The sequence below is a fragment of the Arvicola amphibius genome, chromosome 12 (assembly GCF_903992535.2).
Source record: "Arvicola amphibius chromosome 12, mArvAmp1.2, whole genome shotgun sequence".
Classification (NCBI taxonomy): domain Eukaryota; kingdom Metazoa; phylum Chordata; class Mammalia; order Rodentia; family Cricetidae; genus Arvicola; species Arvicola amphibius.
This window is the reverse complement of record NC_052058.2, coordinates 164014183-164038203: the sequence shown is the minus strand read 5'-3', so window position 1 is coordinate 164038203 and position 24021 is coordinate 164014183. Positions and strand designations below refer to the sequence as shown.

Here is a 24021-nt window from a genome sequence, read left to right as displayed (position 1 = left end):
TCACACTGTTTGAGCAACAACAGCTAGTCTAGGGACAAACGGCACCAGGGCTGGAGTGGCTGTAAGGAGACTGGGCCACACTGATTGTGCTCTCAACCTCCCAGCCATCTCTCCATCCCCACTTTAAGTTTTAAAAGCAGTTTAAACTGATATACTCCTTTATAAAATATAATTATTGCCATAAAGTCTTTATTTTTTTCATCCAAAGTTTTATGCTGGGAAACAGCCCTTAAGGAAGCAGTCAGCAGAAATTACTTATGCCCCATAGCATTCATTGCTATGTGGACTATTACAGCAAACCGCAGTGACTAAAGATCTATGACAGAAATACTAAGTATACTACGGTACATCCAATAAAATATTTTACAGCTATTAAAAAACAAGTTGATAATGCTATGTGGTGGTGCACGCCTTTCATGCCAGCACTTGGGAGGCAGAGGCAGGCAGAGCTCTGTGAGTTTGAGGTCGGCTTGGTCCTAGGACAGCCAGGATTACATAATATAGAGACCCTGTCTCAAAAAACAAAGCAAAACAAAAGTTGATAATAAAGTATAAGACCCCAACTATGTAGGAACTGTGCATGAGGAGAGGGCCAGAGAGACGGCTGAGGAGGTTACAAGGCACCTGTCACCAAGCCTGACTACCCGAGTTTGATCCCTAGGACCTACCTACATGGTAGAAGGATAGAACCAATTCCCAAAAGTTACCCTCTGACCACCCCATACACAAAAGTAAACTGTTATCAGTAAAACAGCTTCAAAGTTCTATGGGTAAAAATATACAGGGGGCAGCTGGCTCAGCGGGTAAAAGCATTTGTTGCTCTTGCAGAGGATCCAAGTTTGGTTCTCAGCACCCACATGGTAGGTCACAAGCATCCTCCCCCCCTCCCCAGGGTTTCTCTGTGTAGCCCTGGCTGTCCTCTTTAGACCAGGCTGGCCACAAACTCACAAAGATCATTCTGCCTCTGCCTCCCAAGTGCTGAGATTAGAGGTGTGTGCACAACTATCCTTAATTGTAGTTCTAGGAACCCAACAACCTCTTATAACCTCCAGAAAACAGCAGCACAAAAGCAGTGCATATATTTTATATATTACACACACACACACACACACACACACACACACACACACACACACGCAAGCAAAACACTCGCACATAAAAGATAAAGTCTATGAACACTAAGCATACATACTCAGCCATTCTCCACTTCATTACTAATTGATCTGATTTTGTTTAAGGGAAAACATCCTCGAATCCACTTCTAGGTAGTGAGTCAGATCCAGCTAAGTCATCCAGTGCATCTCATCTATGGAGGCCAGAGGTCAAGATGTCTCCTTCCTCGGCCACACTCCCAGGAGCTCACCACCTGATGAGCCATGGGACCCTCCTGTCTGTGCTCGCAAAAGCTCGGGTTACAGGACATGAACTACATCTCACACATATATATTAAATGCTAGAGATCCCCACTCAGGAGCTTTCCTGCACAGAAAGCAGTTTACCTACTAAGTTATCTCCCTAGCTATTTTTCTTTTCTTTCTTTTTCTTCGCGACAGGGTTTCTCCGTGTATCCTTGGCGAACCTCAAAGTCATTCTCCTGCCTCTACTTGAGTGCTGGGATTAAAGGCATGTGTCACCACCCGGCTAATTTTTCCAAACTCTTAAAAAAATCTGCTTCCTAAAATGAACATCATATATTAGATTAGGGACTCCCACTCGTCCACTGGTAAATGTCGTGTTCCTGTTGGGAACGGACAGCCAAGTTTTAGGTTATAGAGCTGATTCCTAGTTTTACGGGGTTTTTGTTTGTTTGTTTGTTTTTAAGTTTTTTTGAGACAGGGTTTATCTGTAGCTCTAGACCCCGTCCTGGTACTCGATCTGTAGACCAGGCTGGCCTCGAACTCACAGAAATCCACCTGCCTCTGCCCCCCCCCCCCCAACAAGTACTGAGATTAAAGACCTGCATTACCACCATCCGGTGCCTCATTATTTTTCAATGGCAAAATAAAAATTCTGTATAAAAACAGCAACTGTAGGAAAGCTGAAGGCTTGGATCACCCAAGAAGCTGCTTTAGACACAGTGGACTTTTGTGGCTGGACAAAACTCCACTGAACCAGCCCCTCTCTTTAACCTCATGCAACCTCAATGGCAGCATCAGGATAATTGGCTGCTTCCTAGAGGCCTTGCTACTAGGAGATGCCCACAACCACGCACAGAGCAACTGATAGCCAGGACTGAAGAAATGAGTGTCCACGGAGAACATCATCTCGTGTCTGAGTGGCCTGGTCCATCCTGATGTCAGTCACACAGAACAAAAGACCCTGGGCTATCCACATCCATGAAGCAGGATCCTGGTGGCCAGCTAGTCTCTGAGTTCCCTTAGCACAGGGACGTTCAGAACCACTCTACTTCTGAAGCAATTACTGTCAGCAAGATTCTGCCCTGTTGGTATTAGAAGAGGACTGCCAGGCTGATCACGTGCCGACGCTAGTCTCCTGCCCTGCGGTGTAAACCCCTTCAGCCACGAGAAGCCTCACCTACAGGACAGGCAAAGTGGAAACTTGCTGGCCCCGGCACAACGCTCTGTGTCCCGGGGTTTCCTCTGTGCACCTCTCTTGCCCACAAGCCTCAGGAGGCCGCAGTCTAGACGCCCATCAGAAGACGGGATTCTTTAAGCGGACAGCACCTTCTGTGCGCAGCTGTACTGTCGGAGTTCATTTACTCCTCACTACAGGAGCTGTAGCTAATCCGTTCCACTGAGCATGAAACCAAACACTAACATTATGTGGTCTGCCCAATGTCAGAGTTAGAAAAATGTCAGAAAGAGGACACAAACCAGGCCTGTCTGAGTCTAAAACTCTTTTCTTTTGATCATTAACATATAATACTCCATTTATTTATTTGCTATTACTTTTTTAAATTTATGAAACCTATCAAATACTAATGAGACAAAACAAACCGAAAAACAGTTATAGTTAACCGTATTTCTACAATGTGATCTGGCAGGGCAACACACATTAGCAACCCCTGGTCCATAAAGCCAATAAACATTTAAAAGAACCGGGCATGGTGGTGCATGCCTTTAATGCCAGCACTCAGGAGACGGTTAGAGGTAGGCAGACCTCTATGAATTCAAGGCCAGTCTGATCTACACGGCAAGCTCCAATATCCAGGGCTACACAACAGAGATCTTGTCTCAAAAACAAATACTCTGGATGTGCAAATCAAATGTCTGTGGCTACACCATCCTTTCAGCCTCGTCTACGCTCTAAAAACCAAGGTTACAGTCGTTCTCTTTGTGATCTGAGCCTGTCCTGTGGATTTCACATCTCCTTATGCTGGAGGTTTGAACTCCGGACAAACCGTTAACCAGATAGGAAGAAAGACCGTGTTTTAGTTAAGGACTCCACGTCTGGTTAGTGATACTCTTCCCTCCCTCACCTGATTGACTTCTACTCAATCTTCAGGTCATCTCTTAGACCAGTGGTTCTCAATCTTCCTGATGCTGTGACCCTTTAATACAGTTCCTCATGGCTGCTGACCCCAACCATAAAATGATTTCTGCAACTACTTCTTTTTTTTTTTGGTTTTTCGAGACAGGGTTTCCCTGTGGTTTCTAGAGCCTGTCCTGGAACTAGCTCTTGTAGACCAGGCTGGCCTCGAACTCAGAGATCTGCCTGCCTCTGCCTCCCGAGTGCTGGGATTAAAGGCGTGCGCCACCACCGCCCGGCTTGCAACTACTTCTTAACTGTACTTTTGTTACTGCTATGAGTCGTAATGTAAATATCTGCGTTTTCCGATGGTCCTAGGCAACCCCTGTGAAAAGGTCATTCAACCTCCAAAGGGGTCATGACCTACAGGTCAAGAACTGCTTCCCAATCAAGGAAGGCTTAGGTGAACCTTCCTTTCTTCTAAAGACCCTGCTTATCTACTATAGTAAGCAAGTACACTTCTATATTTTCTATTTACCCAACTAACTCTCATGAAACTAAGAGCCCTCATAATAGGGACTATCTGTTTAACACTATGCCTTTTCTACTAACATAATACCTGGCAAAAGAAAATACGGGGTGTGCATGAATAAACCCCAGCTCTTTTATAGAAGTGCTGTCATGCTGATTGTAAATACACAGAGATCCTTCTGCCTTTACCTCCTGGGTACCGGAATTAAAGGTGTAGCCATTCTTCAACTCAACAGAAATAAGGGCTATAAAGCTCTGAGAAGCAGGGCCTGGTGAGATGGCTCAAGGGTTAAGGGCACTGACTGCTCTTCCAGAGGACCTGAGTTCAATTCCCAGTACCCACATGGCAGCTCACACCCATCTGTGGTTCCAGTTTCAGGTGACCGAACACCAATGCACATATAAATGAGTAATTAATTAATTTTTTAAAAAGCTCTGAGAGCCGGGCAGGCAGTGATGGCATGCGCCTTTAATCCCAGCTCTTGGGAGGCAGAAGCAGGTAGATGTCAGTGAGTTTGAAGCCAGCCTGGTCTACTCAGTGGGCATTGGTGACAGTCAGACTCCAGGAGAACGGGCCTTTACAAGTCATCATCTGTGCATCCAGACACAAGGCAGTAAACCACGTCTCTAAAATGACATCGCTCTGCTTAAGTCATCAATCACTATTGTTCATAACAAGCATTTCCGAGTTCCTAGACGGCACCTCAGACACAGTGGTGAAGACAAAGTAGTTATGCAAAGCTCGATAAAATAAAATAAAATTCCCTGCACTCGTACTGGACCATGTCCAAATTTCCACAGAGACGAGAAAGGGCAAAGACTACGACAGGAAGTTGTTCTACATCAACAGTAACAAAAATGTGGCCCTGGCTGACTATTCTGTATAAAACGGCAATTAACACTTTTTAGCAACTATAAAAATAGTAATTTTTGAAGTTGGGTGCGTTGGTGCTTTTATTCCTAGCATTTGAGAGGTGGAGACAGGGATCTCTGTGAGTTCGAGGCCAGCCTAGTTTACATAGTAAGTTCTAGGATAGCCAGGACTATGTAGAGAGACCCTGTTTCAAAAGAAAAGAAAAGTAATTTTTGAAGAATTTTAGGAATCATCATTTTTTGAATGTATATACGCGTGCTTACATATGTGCACATGTGTGTGCTGGGTGTCATCCACAGCACCATTCACCTCCTTTGAGACGGAGTCTGTTTTTGGCCTGGAGCTCACCAATTAGGTTAGACCCAGGGATCTGACTGTCCCTAGCTCACCAACACCCAGCACTGGTCTAAGGGTGTGGGCATAGAGTTCAGGCCCTACCGTAAGCCATCTCCAGAAGCCCAAACCTCAGGGATCATCTGACCTAATCTCTACTTGACACAGGAAATCTTTCACGACTGCATAATCCTCAACACAAACTTGAGAGTCAGACAAAGCCAGACTCAGATCCTGGTCCTGACACTTCTAGCAAACCGCATCACACCTGGGGTACTTGTCGAGCAGAATGGGCTCACAGCTGCTTTCCCTTCCAAGTTCTCCTGAGAGTGCCCGGGGCTAGCCACAGCACTAGCACAGTAGGCCGGTCACTTAAAGACGACAAGGGCTACGCAGATGACGTGAGTTTAGTCCACAGGACCCACAGTGGAAAAAAGAACCAGCTCCTGCGTGCTAGCCTTTGATCTCCAAATGTGGGATGAAGTATGCACAAACACACCACACCGACACACACACACACACACACGAGAAAAAACACAAACAAATAAAAACACCAGATCATGAAGGGAACGCACCCCCGCAGGTGTTTACTGAGAACCCACTAACAGTCACAGCACAGCTAAAGACTAAATCGACTTGTTTTTATGCGATCTGCATTTGCTTTAGTGCCAATAAAACAAAACTGTCATGGACAAGCCCTAAATGCTTAATTAGATGGGAATGAGTCAGGAATCAGCTTATTTTCCTGGGCTCAGGGCCAGCAGCCTCTTTTAGTGGCCTCCAAAACTAAACACTATCATGGAGAAGAGAAAAACACAGCGCTGAGGATCACTGCACAAGAGCTACCAAGAGCAGGGGAGCCCTGGCTCCCAATCATGGCCGCCCACAGTGTACAAAGGGTCGGCAGACTGGCTGTAAAAGGTGGGTCAGATGTGGTCATGTGGTCTAGCAGAGCGTATCGGGTACTCCCCAGTACCTTCCTAAGAGCGCTATTATTACCCAGATACAGTCACCTAGGATAAAAACTACTGATCCAGACTCGCCAACGCTAGATATAACCACATGACTTATATTCCAGTCAACACAGAACACTAAAAGTACCTCTGGGGCCTACCTTTCAAAATAAGCAAAACAGAATGAAGCCCCTTTCTCTCTCTTTCCTTTCTCTCACAGGCAAAAGCAGACTAGAAAGATCGAGAGTGGACTGTCAGGCAAGGGGAAGATAAGGAGCAGAGGACAGTCAGGAAAAGTGAGCCTGGATCCATGATGACCTCAGCCCTGCGGCCTAGGGGAGGGTGAAACTCCTGCCTCATGAAACCACTGCTTCTCTGCATTTCTGTTACTCATCTAACAAGAAAGAAAAGTTTAAAATACCTGCTTTTTAACTTTTTTTTTTTTGAAACGATTTCTATCTAGCCCTGGCTGTCCTAGAACTCACTCCATAGACCAGGCTGGCCTTGAACTCACAGAGATCTGCAGTCTCTTCCTCCCAAGTGCTGGGATGAAAGGTGTAAAGCTCTTAGTAACTATTTCTATTTGCTCTACTCTTTGATTCTTGAATAAAATATCACTAAGAGATAATAAACAACTACAATCTAACCCAGGTATAAATAAAATCTCAAAACCACTCAGGAGTAAAGGCCAGCACTCAGAGACTCTGGATCACTAACAATGGCATTCAAAGCCATCAGGTGAGCACGACAGAAACGCTAGCTGTCAGAGGAAGCAGACAAGGATGGCTCACCTGATGGTGAACTCCAGCAGCTCCTGGGCCCCCTGCGGGTCTAGGTGCTGAACACTGTACACCCTGTCGAGGCTCTGCTGCAGGAACTGCTGGGAAGGGTCTTCATGGGGGGTAATGGCAGGAGAGACGGCTGATGACACCAGTTTTCTCCCTGGTAACTAAAAGAGAGCGGGACAGCAGTATCAGCAAATCCTGTGGTCGGCTTATGGGGCACACAACAAAGGCCGAGAGGAGAGATGGAGGGAGGGACAGGAGGGGAAGAACATGAGGCAAAAGACTAGGAAGGCAAGCACAAATATAAATGAGAATGCTAACCCAGCCTATCCAATACCATAGTAGGAAAAGAGAATTGTATCATATTTCTGTTGCTGTGCTTAGGAATAGAACTAAAAGTTAATCTGTGTGTTACATTTATTTTCATGGGAGTGTGATGACTTATTCCCAAATCAGATTTTGAAGCATGCTGTAAAATGTTTTGTAGGAAGGTAATTGTAATTCCTGTTCTAATTGTTAGAAGTAGTAACTTCCAAGATTTAAGACACAGATGGAGGTCCAGTGAGAAGGCTCAGCAAGTAAAGACACTGACCTTCAAGTCTGAGGTCTTGAGTTTGTCCCTGACACGGTAGAAGAGAGGCAACTGCCAAAATGTCTTTTGACTACCCACATACAGAGACCCTAGGGAGAACTGATTCCCACTAACCAGCTGGCTTCTCCACACGCATGCCCAGCACATGCGTGCTCTGCACACACACACACACACACACACACACACACACACACACACACACATTACATAATGTAAAAATAAAAAGTATTACAAGTTTACTCTTCTTGCCTAACATTATGTAACTAATCCTTAATTGCATGCTCAGCACAGAGAGAGAAATGAGTAAAGGAGGGAGGGGGGAAGGGGGACACGGTTGGAGGATATGAACAGAGAAACAGGCACAGGAAGTCCAGCGTGGCAGCACACGCCCTATAACCCTAGTATAGAAAGACTGAGGGAAAAGGACTGCAAGTTTGCCGGGGGGTAGGGGGTGGAGGGGTGGCACTCGGGAGGCAGAGGCAGGCAGGTCTTTGTGAGTTCAAGGCCAGCCTGGTCTACAGAGCGAGTTCCAGGACAGCTAGGACTATTACACAGAGAAACCCTGTCCTGAAAAAAAAAAAAGAAAGAAAGATTGCAAGTTTGAGCCAAGCCTAGAGGACAGAGATCATCTCAAAAACTATTTAAAGCACAGTAAGAAAGTCCAAGATAAAAAGAGAATGGGTGGACGGATGAATTTTCGTAGACCATAAAGTCTGCTATTTAACCACCGCAAGGCACCACAAATCAACCGAGTGAGTGAAATACTTTCAGCTTACCCTCAGGGCAGGAACAAGGTGAGAGAGGCTGTCTCGCAGGTAGGCGTAGTGCCTGCAGGTGTGGTCTGAGAACAGCGCGGGCATCGTGGGGCAGGTTGTGGCGGCGTTGAAGATAAGCACTAAGACTGCAATGTCTGGTGCACAGCGGGTTAAGCGGGTTTAGAAAATAAAGGGTTAAGGCTTGCCACACATAATCTGCCGCCTCACTTCCCGCTGCCTAAGTTCCCATTAAGGAACCACAATTCCCCAATAATCAAAACAATTTTGATTTGCAGTTCAGGGCTGGAGATATGACCCAGTAGGTAGAGTGCGTGCCTAACAGGCAAGAAGCCCTGGGTTCAATCCTCAGAACCACAGTGGGGTGTGCCTGTGATCTCAGGTAATACAGGAACTCAGGCGGTCGAGGCAGACGCCAGACTCAAGGCCAAAGTGAGGCATGTAATACCTGTCTAGGCAAATACACCAACCCCAATAGACGGTGAAAGCAAGCAGACTTAGGGGAGGATGCAATGGTCCTCTTGTTCTCACTAGTTTCAGTGTGACCTATGTTCCAATAAGGATCCCTAAACTCCTGGAGGATCTGGGTCTGCATGTGAAGCAAAAGGAGCCTAGGGAGAGTGAGGATTACTAGGGTAAACACACTCCCATTACTAGAAAACAACCCAAGTCCACATCGAGCTACATGAGGAAATCGAAACCCACTGAACTTGAACTACAAGCGTAGTGAGCGTGCAGCCTAGCTCAGAATAGCGCCTCCCTCGGGCCAAAGGAAGCATGGCTCAAGACACAGCGGATTATACAGGCTGTAAAGTCAGATGTTTAAGCTTTAGGGGCAGACCTGTACAGCTTCACGATGTGGCTTGCCTCATGGGAAAGTCCTTCATCACTTCACAGGGGTGTGTGTCAACAGCTGGGGTAGATCTCATATTTTTTAAACAGGCAAACTGCCTTATAAAAAAAGATTTATTTATTTTTATGTGCACTGAATTTGTTTTGCACACATGCATGTCTCTGTGAGGCTGCCAGATTCTCTGTAACTGAGTTACAAACAAGTGAGAGCAGCATCTTTCCAGCCCCCCAGATCTGAATTTTTTGAGTTACTTTCAGTAACTCAGTTTCTTGGGGCTGGAGAGAAGGCTGAGCAGTTAAGAGCCCTGGTTGCTCTCCCAGGGACCTGGTTCAATTCCCAGACCCACATGGCTGCTCTTGCCTCTCTGTAACTCTGGTTCCAGGGCTTCTGACACCCTCACATGCAGGCAAAACACCAATGCACATAGAAATAAATAAACCTAAAAATAACAAAACAAAATTTTTCAAGGGTCAGTAGTGGCACACACCTGTTGTGGAGATCACCTTTTAACTATGTCGAGGTGCGTTACATTTTTTATGCTGCTTATTTAACGATGTAGGATGTGTGTTTAATTATGAAAAGAAAAGTTCTATTTGTTTCACCTTGCCTGCATAAGGCACTTGACTGGTCTAATAAAAAGCTGAATGGCCAATAGCTAGGCAGGAGAGGTCAGGCAGGGCTGGCAGGCAGAGAGAATAAATGGGAAGAGAAATCGAGGCTTGGAGGAGGAACAAGCGAGGGAGGAGAGAACGAGGGCTAGGTCCAGGCAGGGCCAAGCAGCCGCCAGGCAGAGAGACAGCAGGAAAGCAAGGCAGACAGAAAGAGAGTAAGAAAGAGAAAAAGCCCAGAGCCAAAAGGTAGATAAAGAGACACAGGTTAATCTAAGTTAGAAGAGCTAGCCAGAAACAAGCCTAAGCCAGGCTGAGCATCCATAACTAATAAGAAGTCTCTGTGTCATGATTTGGGAGCTGCCTGGTGGCCCAAAAGAAAAAGCCTGGTACACACACCTTGAATCCCAGCACTCAAGAGGCAGAGGCAGACTTATCTCTAAGTTTGATGAGGCCAGCCTGGTCTACAAATCAAATTCCAGGACAGCCAAGACTACATAGAAAAAATTCTGTCTTGAAAAACCAAAAGAAATAATGAAATAAAATAAAATCATCAACAACAAAGATAAAACTGTGTGGCAAATTAGTGATAAAATCCACAAAATATATAAAGAATATGTGAAATGTGAGAAGGGGTAAATAAAAGGCAAAAATGTTTGTTGCTATTAAATGGCAAAGATGAAAGCAATGAAAGCTGAGAATGGCAGCGGAACCCCTCTGGCGCTACAAGTGCAATTCAGATCTCTGCTACGACCGCAGGGCCATCTGAGCCCAGCAAAGAGGATACACGCCGGGTCATCCATGTCTGGCTCAGCTGTGTCAAAGAACGGGTGGGTGCTCAAGAGCTCCGGCACCAACGGAAGCACGAGGGTCGGGTGCCGGCTCCCTAGGAACTTCAAGCACCTGAAACAAACAGGAACGACATCAGCACGTCAGCGAGCGCCTCGTCCACACTCCACACTCTGCAGCTTCAGGCACGTCACCCCAACACTCAGGAACTCAGCTGGCTCCTCTAGAAACGGCAGAGGAGTGCAAATGCAGAGCTGCTTAAGCAGCAGCAATTCCTCCAACTTTCCTGCCAAGAAAACCAACTCCTTGGGTACCAGGGCAACGGTACCCAAGATGCTAAGACAAAAACCATCCAGCCCCGGGCTGTCCACAATCGGCCCAACCCACCCACTTCCCAGCTAACAGTCAAGTAACTCAGTTCTGGTCACTGGGGCAAGATGAGAAGTCTGCGGGGAGCTGTCAGTAATGACTTTCCAACCACACACAGAGAGGCACATGGAGGGCATCCCTTTCTCTAGGTTTTCCAAGGCTGGCTTAAGAACCAACCGTCTGGCAACTGTGAGGGAGAAAGCCAAGTGAACACATGATTCAGGACTCTCACCCTGACAAGATGGTCAGTCAGTCCTGAAGCTCATTCATCATGGATTGCTATGTAAAGATTAGATTTATTGTTTAAGATGTTTTGAGCCAGGTTTTCTGTTTTTTGATTTTTAACTTGAAGTCAAAATAACATAACTGATATCCTAGGGGATGTCCTGAAACCATGTAGCCTTGAGCAGGCTGTTCATTAAGCGGGGTTTAAATGAGAAAAAAAAATGCAAAGTTTTTAAGAGCATCATTAGTAAGAACTCAGTAAAAAAATAGCTATTATAGTGAAAGGGACGGGCTTTTCCAAGCTGTATAAAACTACACATGATGCAACTGCGTATTTTTATTTTTTATTTTTTGTAAGTTCTAGGTTAGAACTGCTCACAGTTTGGCTACACTGAAGAGGTGGTAAAGAGCTTGGCGTTCAGCCTGGACGGATGCCCTGAGCACCCATCAAACAATAACAAAACACAAAACTGAACAGTTTGTGCCTGTAACCCCAGCGCTTAGCAGACTGAATCAGGCTGATCCCTGAGAGCTTGTTGGCCAGAGAATTCAGGTAACAAGTTTCAGATTCTCTAAGATTCCTGTCACAAGAAATAAAGTGAAGAGGCCAGAGAGATGGCTGCTCTTGCAGACAACTCAGGGTTTGAGTCCGGCACCCACAGGGCACCTTCCAGTTCCAGGAATTTTAAGGACCTCTTCTGGCCTCTAAGGGCACTAGCCATGCACGTGGTATGGAGACACACATACACACCAGCAACACATCAATACACAAAATAATCTTAAAATTTACATAAAGTGAAAGCAGCACTGAGGAAGATACCCAACACCAACTTCACACACACACACACACGCACACACACACGCACACCACTGAGGAAGATACCCAACACCGACTTCACACACACACACACACACACACACACACACACACACACACACACGCACACCACTGAGGAAGATACCCAACACCGACTTCACACACACACACACACACACACACACACACACACACACACAACACTGAGGAAGATACCCAACACCGACTTCACACACACACACACACACACGCACACACACACACACACACAACACTGAGGAAGATACCCAACACCGACTTCACACACACACACACAACACTGAGGAAGATACCCAACACCAACTTCACACACACACGCACACACAACACTGAGGAAGATACCCAACACCGATTTTCACACACACACACACACACACACACACACACACACACACACACACACACACACACACGACAGGACTCAAGAGACCAGGACCTGGGCTGGTTAGAGCGTCTCTTCTCTCAGAGGACCTGGCTTTGATTCTCAGCACCCACAATGAAGCTCACAACCATCTGTAACTCTAGTTCCAGGAGTTCTGACACGCTCTCCTGACACCAGGGGTACATGGAATACATATACACACATGCAGACAAAACCCTCACATACATTAAAAAAAAAAACAAACCTAAAAACAAAAAAGGCTTTAAGGACCATTAAAAAAAAAGCAAAACAAACAAAAAAACCAGAAAGTACTTTTTCAGCATCATATTTCTTCTTTTGGAGTTTTAAGATAAGGTCTTTTTATACAGCCCTAGCTGTCCTGGAAGTAACTCTGTAGAGCACACTGGCCTCAGACTCAGATCTGCCTGCCTCTGCCTCCCAAATGCTGGGATTAAAGGTGTGAGTCACAAGTGCCAGGCCACAAATATTTTTTATTTTTATATTTTACTTGAACTTTTGTTTCTGTTTGTTTCTGCTTTAATTTTTTAATGGTTTCATGTGCATGGGCTGTTCTGACTACATGTATGACCATGCACCACTTGGACCCTGGAGGCCACACGAGGGCACCAGGTGCCCGAGGACTGGAGTGCAGACAGCTGTGAGCACCATGTGGGTGCCGGGAATAGAAGCTAAATCCCACGGAAGCACAAAGGGCTCTAAATTGCTAGGCCAGCTCTCCAGCGGATAAATCTTATTTAATACAAACATCTCCCAATCACAGCTTCCACCGTGCGGTCATCCTTCATTCTGGGTCCCACACTTCCCAACAGAGCTGGGAACCACCATGCATCCAACCCATGCTGAACTGAGCGTAATCGAGTTGCACAAACACAGGGAAACGGTAAACAGAAAAGCAGACATCAGAACTGTGATCTACAGCCACTGAAATAGCTCAGTGGGTCAAGGCACTTACCGCCAACACTGACAATCCAAGTTCAATCTCTAGAACCATGTGGTAGAAGAGAATGACTCCCACAGCCGTCCTTTGGCCCTCACACACACACACACACACACACAAATAAAAACTGCAATTTTTAAAACGTGATGTAGAATGAGACACTACAGCCTGCATCTCCAGGGAGCTGAGGGTGTGGCTGGGGGCAGACTGCCTGGCTACCACGGCAAAGCACAGGATCTCTGCCATCTATCCAACACTGACATCAATAGACGTCTGTGTGCACATATTTTCCAACTCCTTAATTAACCTGTGGGTAATCATTAAGAGTTTTACTTTTCTTTTCTTTTTTGTTTTTTCAAATATGGTTTCTCTGTGTAGTCCTGATTGTCCTGAAACTTAGTCTGTAGACCAGGGTGGCCTAGCGCTCAGAGATCCACCTGCCTCTGCTGGTATTAAAGGCATGGACTACCACAGCCAACTTAGCAGTTTTTCTTTTTTCTCCCCACTTCCAAAAGACTTCTTTTATTTGTTTGTTGTTTAATGTGTGAGTGCTCTATCTGCATGTTCACCTTTGTGCCAGAAGAGGGCACCAGATCCCATTACGGACGGTTGTGAGCCACCATGTGGTGCCCGGGAATTGAACTCAGGACCTCAGGAAGAGCAACCAGTGGTCTTAACCGCTGAGCCATCTCACCAGCTCAGTAGTTTTTCTTTTAACATGAATCTCCCAGCCTTTTTGGAATGACTTCATCAGGTAAGTCCAGTGAAATATGGAAAACCCTGAAACGTACATTGCACATAAACAGGTGTGTGTGTATGTATATATATACATATATATACATACATACATACACACACACACACACACACACACGTGTGTGTGTGTTAATAAACAGTATTAATAGTGTGGCTAAAGCCAGTGAAGCTAAAGGTGACTGGGTGGAGAAAAAACTGAAATCTTCAATGCTGACGGCTGTAGTGCTGGACATGTGCACAGACGAGGGCAGTGTACGAGAAAGGGAACCTAGGCGTCAGCTCTCCAACCCTAAAGCCTGACTTTACCCGACATGATATTTACCAGGTGGATGGGTGGGAAGCTGATATGGGATATTCATTTTAGGAAGCAGATTTTTAAGAGTTCAGAAAAGTTAGGCAGGTGATGGTGGCACAGGCCTTTAATCCCAGCACTCAGAAATTAGAGGCAGGTGGAGTGTGAGGCCAGCCTGGTCTACAGAGTGAGTTCCAGGACAGCCAGGGCTGCACAGAGAAACCTTGTCTTGAAAAACCAAATAAAAAAGGATGAACCAAGCGTCTAAACAGAGGTGAAATTGAGGGCTACACCTACTCATGTAAGCTGTACAGTTAGTTACCGTATGACGGGACTCAGTAAACAAGGTAAACGTCCTTACTTCCAGATGGAGTCCCTGTCAGTAGGGTACTTGGTTAAGTTTTTTAGCAGCTCCACCAGGGCAAGATGAATGCCTTCTTTTGTTGAAACATTAGTACAGCACAGGAGTTCATGGAGGGCCTCTCTAATGTCCCTGGACGAGTCCTTTTTTTCAGAAGAGAAAAAAAGAAAGGAAATAATTAACAATAGTGATTGCTAGCAAACTCAGGCTCCACCTACCATCCCCTTGTCCATAACTACCTTTCCACATAGGGTGTGCATTTGAAAAAATATTTAGAAATTTGCTAACTAAAATTCCAGGGAAAGACCTCATTTTATTGATCTAAGAAGGGGCCTTGCCTTCTTCTATTTTCTATCTTTCTGTTTGTTTGCTTGTTTATGAGGCATGGTCTCACTATGTAGTCTTGGTAGGTCTAGACCTTGTTATGTAGACCACATTAACCTCGAATTAGAGACCCAACTGCTTCAGCCTCCTCAGAGCTGGAATTAAAGGCATGCACTACCTCACCTGGCTTCTCCATGTTTAGTCCAGTTTCACCCTGAACTCTTGATCTTCCTGACTCTTCCTAAGTTCTGGAATTCCAGCCGTGACCCACCATGCCCGGCCTTTTGCTCTTTAACCTTCCTTTTCCACCCTGTCTGAAACCTTCCCTGACAACTGTGTCATGCTGGACGTGGTCTCACACACCTGCAGTACCAGCACTTGAGAGTCACAGGTAGACCATGACTTTGAGGGCGGCCTGAGACATATAACAGGACCCATACACATACTAAAGGAGGGGGAACAAGCTTAAAAAAAGAAAGACCACTAGGATGAGGTGAGTGTCTTATAATTAAAGGAACAAAAGCCATAAAGCCATAATATCGTGTGTAAAACAGTGTGGATGTCTGTGTGGCCATACAGACCAACAAATGAGCAGCAAGACTGCATGTGCTGCCACCTCCCTCCAGCACACGTCACAGCACACGTCACAGCTGTGCCGTTCTTCGCAGGTCTACACCTGCTCCTCTTCTGCCTCGAATGGTCTTCCACCATGGGCAATTCTTGCAAAAAATGGTGCCTAGTTTCTTCCTTTTGGAGTTCAACTTTAGATCCTTTTCCTGTCTGCTGTATTCCCTAACCCCAAAGAACCAAATTCCCCTGATATAGTCTTACAGCATCTCACTCATGCTGCAGACTAATTTCATTTAATTGTTGTGCCTTTGTGCTATTTCCGATTCTACTAAATCATAAGGTTCATGAGAGCAGGACTATGGCTTCCACTCACTGGAATCCACAAATCCCCTACAATAGCGCCTGGCACACAACAGACAAAGTAAAGATCAAAGAGAGGGACTGGGGAGCTGACTCAGATCTGCCTGACTCTAAACACTGTCAACTTAACCATTAGATAGCGTTTCCCAGATAAGTGAGTCTCCACTGCTGACAGCAGGAAGCTGTACTGATGTCTTTCTTAAGCACTTTGTAATAGCCAGTTTTAGGGCTAACTTGAGCAGGTTTGTTTCTGGAAATATTTGCTATGTACTCACTATGACTAAGTCACCAGATGGAGCCTGAAAAGAACATAACCAAAGGCATCACCTAGCGACTCCACTTAGAGTTAATGATCTCATCAGGGAGATAAAACAGACAAACCTGCTAGACATGATAAACTAGGAAGACTAAAGAGGAGACACGTGGGACTGGTGTTTAACATGCACCAAGTGACTGACAGGAGGAACAATGCACCTGCTATAATCCCATAAAGGCTTTAAGAATGAGGAGCTGAAGGAGAGGCCAGTCTACAGCCATCTTCTCTGCACCACAACTTCCCATAATGCTTAGAGAGAGACTCCGTGCGCACAAGCCGCTTGCCCCTGCCTATCCACTTCACAACCTCTCCTTTCTCACCAAGTTCCACCAACACTGAAATTCTTACTGTTGTCCCTTAGCTGTTCTAGAAGGTTCTTTGCCTCAGTCTGCACAGGAAAGGCTGCTCTGCCCTTTAAGGATCCTCTCCTCGGAAGTCCGAATGACCAGATGATGTATCTTAAAATCCCCCACTCGTCTAGACTGTTTATCTTCTGCACAGATCTGTCACCACCTGAAACTGTTTACCCGTCTTGAGACTGAAATTATGCTCAGTGAGAACGGGGATCTGCTTCTGACACCTTTCCAATCACTGACAGGACTTGATGTGTAACACATTTCTCTAGGTTGGACAGTATGTCAGCTAGCCCAGCTGGAAGGCTCAGAGCAGAGAAGAACTTTAGCACAGTAAATGTGAGGGAGCCGGGACCAGCCGAGTGAAGAACAGTTTGTATGTCTAACTGCTTGGGAAGATCTGAGTAGAGGAGCGTACACACTGTGGAGATACACAGACTCCCAGCAAGTGAACAGTGGCAGTTTAGCAGGCAGGAGGGAAAACTACAGTGAAGTAGGAAAGAAAGGCACGAAGACACAGAAGTGACTACACATGAAACTCAAGGTGGAAACAAAATGATACAGGAACTGAAAGCCAGGCAAGGTGGCTCAATCTGTAACCCAGCACTGAGGGGGCTGAAGGACGTCCTTGGGTTCAAGGTCAGCTGGGACACGGTGAGTTCTAATCAGGCCCGGCTACAGAGCAAGGCCTGGTCTCAAACAAACAAACAAAACCCCAGAATCTGAAAAGGATAGAGGCTTCTGGTGACAGCAACACAAACAGCATAAATTTGCCTTCTTAGAATCACAAAGACATGGAGCTGGGCAGTGGTGGCTTGTGCCTTTAATCCCAGCACTCAGGAGGCAGAGGCAGGCCGGATCTCTCTGAGCTACAGGCCAGCGTGGTCTACAGAGTGAGTTCAGGGGCAGCCAGAGCTACACAGAGAAACCCTGTCTCGAAATACAGCAACAAAAAGATCCAGGCACTTCAAAAAAATAACTCCAGACCATGAGTTCTACAGCCTGGGGAGTGAGTCTTTGTATACCCAAAGCAACCATGTAACTGACTATGTGGCTTCAGAAATTACTCTTTCTCTACGAAAACTACAGGTACTCCTCTGCCCTATCTATAGGTGCTCCCTGCCTCATCTATAGGTGCTCCCCTGCCTCATCTACAAGTGCTCCCCTGCCTCATCTACAAATGCTCATCTGCAGGTGCTCCCTGCCTTATCTACAGGTCTTCAATTGTACACTACAGTGAACATCTTTGAATCCTGGTGTCATACTTTCCAGCCTCTGGATCTTTAGAGACCATCACACTGTTTTCCTTCTGCCCAGGCAAGGGTACCACTTCCTCCTCAACAGTAAACACCTCCTACTCATCCTCCTTAAATGTCCTCGGTGCATTGTGCTTGGTCTCCTTGACTCAGCCGCTCAAGTAAGATGCTCTTTTTAGTTCCTTCCCTGGTCACAGAGATTATAAGCTTACTCAGATTTCCTGCTACTCTGCAGCCCCACTTTAGGAGTCAGGTACGAAGGCTCAGCTTTGCCATCTGATGTACTGACCAGTGCCCAACACAATCCCTGGATTTAACAGGGGATGGCCTCATAGGTATCTGACGAAGAAATGACCAATAGAAACACCCACCTCTAACACAGCCAGGACGGTATCAAGCTGGTCTTCTCGGAGGGTGATATTGTTGGAGATTTTTCTCATGGCGTGTATGGACTGCAGACGCACTTCCTCAATTTCGTCATTAAACATGTCAACTAGGAAGTCAAGGCACTTCTCAGCAAAGGAGGGTGAAGACTGAGCCAGCATGCAGAGAGCCTCCACCGCAGCAATGCGAACCTCTAACAAACGAGAACAAATTGAACTGAACGTTATCCAAGAGCCAGAAAAAACGACTCCTTCTCGCACGCGCATTTTTATCCCCTTCTCGCCCCTCACCCTAGTCTCCCGGTGGCACCTTCTTCTGCCACCATCACAGCGACGCACAAACATGGGCTTTGTGTCCCAAGGACTAAGGCCCATCTTACTCCACGTGCACAAGATCAAGTCACACATCTGCCTACACGGTGTCGCCTTATCTCAGTGTTTCGACCACACGAAAACCACTGAAGTGTCAGGTGCTGGGTAACTGGCGCTAGCTGCTACCGTCTTAGAACAAAGAATTGACAAAAAGTCAATGAGGGAAGAGAAAACACCGGGACCCACACCTGTAATCCCAAGCTAGCATCATCCTGTGTGTGGTTAAGGGACGTGCTGCTCCTATGTAGACAAGACTCAGCACAAACCGTGTGGAGGGACCTTATGCATGTATTCTGCAAACTGAGCTACACCCTCACCTCTCTAACCGAACTGTTCTAAGGTTGGGAATCACAAAAAGAGAGAGAAAAGGAAGACGGGACAGGGAGGAGGAAAGGGGTAGGAAAGGAGTTGAAGGGGGAGAAGCGGGAAGCGGAAAGCTACATCTCAAGGTGAAACACAGCGGGGAGGAGAGGTGCAGAGGGATACTGCAGAAAACCTCAGGATCGTAACGCATATGTGGAGCCAGAAAACCTTTAAAGGAATAACAACTGGACAGGAGTGGCTATGCACACCCTTAATCCCAGGCTGGTCTCTGAGTTCAGGACAGCCAGGGCTACACACGGAGACTGCACTAGACAGACTGAGTGACGGCAGATAGGCAGATAGATAGAGAATACGCCACAAAAATTTCCACAAAAGCAAAAGGAAGATAGAAGAAAGATTTTGTGGTCACAAACAACTGAATTGAAATCCCGTTGTCTGAGTAACTAAATATTATTATTAATAAGACTTTTTTTTTGTTTTTTCGAGACAGGGTTTCCCTGTAGTTTCTAAAGCCTGTCCTGGAACTAGCTCTTGTAGACCAGGCTGGCCTCGAACTCAGAGATCCGCCTGCCTCTGCCTCCCGAGTGCTGGGATTAAAGGCGTGTGCCACCACCGCCTGGCTTCAATAAGACTTTTATTAATAAGTATTTACTACAAATAGATCATGTATCATGCCAAATGTCTTATGCACACGGAATCTCATTTAATTTCTACAGCTCGGAAAGAAGCTTATCATCATCATCCCCATTTTATAGGACGCTGACGTCTGAATTTAACCACTGCATCATACTGCTTGGCCTCAGCCTCTCCTTCATAGTAGTATCTTTACACAGTGATCGAAAGGCTAAATGAGGGAGGTATTAATCCTAACACTCGGGAGACAGAAGCAGGAGGACCTCTGTGAGTTCGAGGCTAGGCTGGTCTATAAGAGCAAGTACCAGGACAGGCTCCAAAGCTACAGAGAAGCCTTGTCTCGAAAATCTAAAAAGGAGAGGCTAAATGAAAAGATCCACGTTATAAATTTTATCTGTGTGTAGAGCTGAAAGGACGATTATGGAGTCAGAGCTCCTCCCACCTTTTATGTGGGCTCTGGAGCTCATGCTCAGGTCTCCAAGCTCGTGTAGGAAGCACCGGCACCGCTGAGCCGTACGGCAGGAAAGATGGTGCAGCCACGATCGTCTCCTACCCTGACACAAAGCAAAGCATGCGAGGACTGCTGGTAATCAAAGCCGTACTTACCATACATCTCATCTTCCAGCCCATGGACAAAGGCTCCACACGCTCCTGACTCTATCAAGTTCACAGCCCCTGTATCTACTTCTTCCTTGGGAGCATCATCTCCCCATTTCCTGCCGCTGGAAAACTCTCCTGAACTGTAGAGTTCCTTGGCACGCTCGTGTGCGGTGCGCTTCCTCTGTAGAAGACGACGACAATTACTACTTGCCAAGAACATCAAGGTGCACCTAAGGCCGAGAGAAAGCAGGCAACAAAACTGCTCTTGGAGAAACCAGACAGTTCAGAGCAGAGAAATGCAAATCCAACTTAAAATGAGACAAAAGTTCACAAGTCTGTAATAGTTTCCGGTAACCTAGACAAAGTGTTGACTGGACAGGTGGCTGTGCTTACATCAGACATCAAAAAGGAGAGCCAGAGAGCCAGGCAAGAGCAGTGCCTCTTCAAACACTGTCTCCAGCAGAAAATACGCCACTCAGCCTCATTAGAAAACACTGTCTCTTGCTGGGAGGCAGTGGCTCATGCCTTTAATCCTAGCACTCAGAAGGCAGAGACAGTGTTCCAGGTCAGCCTAGTCTACAGAGTGAGTTCCAGGACATCCAGAAATGTTATACAAAGGAATCCTGTCTCGGAAAACAAGACAAACAACAACTACAGAAAAGAAAACATTGTCTCTCTAGCAACAATATGTTCCAGCTGAACAAAGCTGCACTCATGAAATAACCTCCTAGTAGAGCACCTGGAGGCACACGTCACAGGTATGGTTCTCATCATAAACAGAACTGCCGCTCTGCCTCACCATTCATGGAGTTCACTTCAGAAGCATCAATGAGTCAGAGTATCAGTCTAGAGGGTGTGCGTCACACTTACAGCAGAGGCCTGCCCCTTGCAATGTGTCTTGGAAACCCTCAAATTGCTCATCTCATTCACCACAAGCATTTCCTTCCTTGCACTTCCACCCAGTGCACCAAAACAGACGTACATACCAACTCAAAGGAAGGAAAGCCACATAGCGCTGTGTGACATGCCCACATCAACTCCAGAACCAATCTGAAGGATTTAGCTTACAGCATAATTTAAAAAAGGAGAGGGTCACTAAGGCACAAAGGTAATATCCTCACGTGATTTACAGGGGTTAAAAATCAGAAGAATCTATAAGCCCAGCACGGGGAAAAGGGTACAGAGTGACGGCTCATGCAACTGCTGAAGACGTTACACATAAACTCGGCAATTAAAAAAGCACGCAACATAGTGGCGAGAGTAGAAAGTAGGGCCACAAGATCCTCCACACAATGGTCCAGTGTTTAAAACGCACATCTGAAAAGCTGGAGATAATGCCAAAACTGTTCAAGGCACCGGGACTACATATAAATAAGCCATTTTCCCTTCTAGTTAAGAAAAATTCTGTAACTGCTATGAATTTATAAATGGAAATCAAGGCACTCGCAATGCATGCGCGCATTGCGGCAGGTCGCATTTCATCTTGTGGACCGAGGTAAAGGGCCACCACAGTTAACGCCTGAGGCGCTCCGCAGAGGACTGGTTGCCAGAGAAAGGGTTCTTTCACTCAACCTTCCACGGAATCTGCTGCTAAGGAGGAGTCCCACCATACCACACATCACACAAAATAAGACCAGGCCTGCATAGTGTCTAAGGAGCAGAAAGTAAATCCTACATCTTTTTGGTTTAACACAACCTTTGCAAAGTATTTTACAGAATGAAATTCATGATGTAGCTTGTAATTTGGTACTGTGATTTTGAATTAAAATGTAATCTAGTAACCTATATTAATGCAGCAAATACATGGACTGCTAAATTAATTCAACATAGCTCACCATATATCTACACTGATATCGATTATAGAAACCCAGTGTAAACAGAGTTCAAGTTACCCTTAGATCTGACATCAGCTTCTTGTCAAGAGTCTGCTCCAGGAAATGAGAACTGACTTGCTCCATAGAGCCCTGTAAAAAGAAAGAACCCAAAGCATATTCTAACCATCACCTTAACATTCAAAGTTTACAAGCAAATGTATAGAGGTGACATGATTCTTGCCTGTAAAGATGCCTATAGGTTCTAAATCATCAGGAATATACTGTTAAAAAATATGAACAACAGTAACAGAAGCTACTTCTGACTTAGGTAGAAATTACTCTGTTCTACGTACTGTTCTGAAATTTTTCTACATATCTCAACCCATTTAATCCTCAGTAGCACACTATGAAGTAAATGCCACTATTTTATGCATGGGGAAGGGGCATGCAAATATTAAGTAACTAACATCACAAATTCCAGAGCTGGAATATAAGCCTAACTTCCAGGAACCCTTTGGTTTGGCCATCCTTCCTCATTGTCTTTTTCCATTTCTTCCTTCCTTCTTTTTGGTTAAGCCCTGGCTCCACATGGCAAAAGACACTGAGTGCTCTTGAACTTGAGTGGAAAGGGTTTAGCTACCTTTCCTTTTCACGTGTGTTTGTTCAATGACCCCTGCCTCACACCCCAGAATTTGTGCAGGAAGTAGGTACAGTAATATCACAGTCCAGGGCTAGAGTGTGGACCAATGCTTGCCTTTGTAAATAAGTCCTATTTGCAAATGAACACAGTAATGAAGCATATAACGTTAAAAAAAAAAGAGGGATAAGCTATTGGAGAAATTACGTTGTTTTCTAAAAATACAACACATTTGACCTTATCTACAGTTTCTCAAAATTAACAAGCATTGTGTTCATTAAAGAAAGTGTAACTTGGGCTGCAGAGATGGCTCAGTGGTTAAGAGCACTGCCTGCTCTTCCAGAGGTCCTGAGTTCAAATCCCAGCAACCACATGGTGGCTCACAACCATCTGTAATGAGATCTGCTGCCCTCTTCTGACGTGTAGGCACACATGCAGCCAGAACATTGTATACATAATAAATTAAATTAAAAAAATAAAGAAAGAAGGGCTGGAGAGATGGCTCAGCAGTTAAGAGCATTGCCTGCTCTTCCAAAGGTCCTGAGTTCAATTCCCAGCAACCACATGGTGGCTCACAACCATCTTTAATGGGGTCTGGTGCCCTCTTCTGCCCTGCAGGCATACACACAGACAGAATATTGTATACAGAATAAATAAATACTTAAAAAAAAAAGAAAGAAAGAAAAGGAAGTGTAACTTACCAATAGCTTTGCCGCTTGAACGCGAACTACCCAGGAGCCATCACTGACCATGTGGCAAATTTTCCCGAATGCATCATCAACTAAGCGAATTTCTTCATTAGAAGAAGGTATTGGAACAATACTAAATAAAAAGAAATGGGGAGAAACCACATATGACAAAACATGAGCCTGCAGGCTCGGTGCTGAGTAGACCAATGAAAACCGTATGTGGGAAATCCTCAACTGAAGACACCCAACAACCAGGGAGAACCATCCAGCGGCTTTCAGTGCGTTAGGTTTTCAGATTCATGAAGAAACCAAGAACTTGGTGGGGGAAGGGTTACAGGTCAGTGGTAGAGTGTATGCTAGCCCTCATTCAATCCCTAGCACCTACATAACACAGAACTATACGCCTGAATCTGAATAAAGCAAGTTCTAGACAGACGTGTGTGTGTGTGTGTGTGTGTGTGTGTGAGAGAGAGAGAGAGAGTCCCCACTAACTATAAATGGAGCTCATTCCTATAGGCTTATCAATCCATTCTGGCTTTCCAATTCTGGATAATAGTTTAATGCAAAGGAAACCACCACCCCCTTTTCTCCTATAGAAAATACCCTTCTATTAAATAGAATAAATATAAATCTCCATCTCGAGGAATGAATGTGAATCATTAATTTAAGTG

At 45.5% G+C, this 24021-nt stretch overlaps 1 protein-coding gene across 2 annotated transcripts in view; it reads right to left on the bottom strand.

Annotated features, from left to right (window-relative positions):
• Positions 1-24021, bottom strand: part of Ints4 (integrator complex subunit 4) — a 55935-nt gene that overhangs the window by 15608 nt on the left and 16306 nt on the right. For both annotated transcript variants that reach the window (XM_038313766.2, XM_038313767.2), the window contains exons 8-15: positions 23363-23483; positions 22103-22174; positions 20217-20391; positions 18270-18475; positions 14720-14862; positions 10519-10634; positions 8274-8407; positions 6912-7069 (exon numbers count right to left, since the gene is read on the bottom strand). In XM_038313766.2, coding sequence (XP_038169694.1) covers positions 6912-7069; positions 8274-8407; positions 10519-10634; positions 14720-14862; positions 18270-18475; positions 20217-20391; positions 22103-22174; positions 23363-23483 — 1125 coding nt within the window. The remainder of the gene's footprint in view (positions 1-6911; positions 7070-8273; positions 8408-10518; positions 10635-14719; positions 14863-18269; positions 18476-20216; positions 20392-22102; positions 22175-23362; positions 23484-24021) is intronic.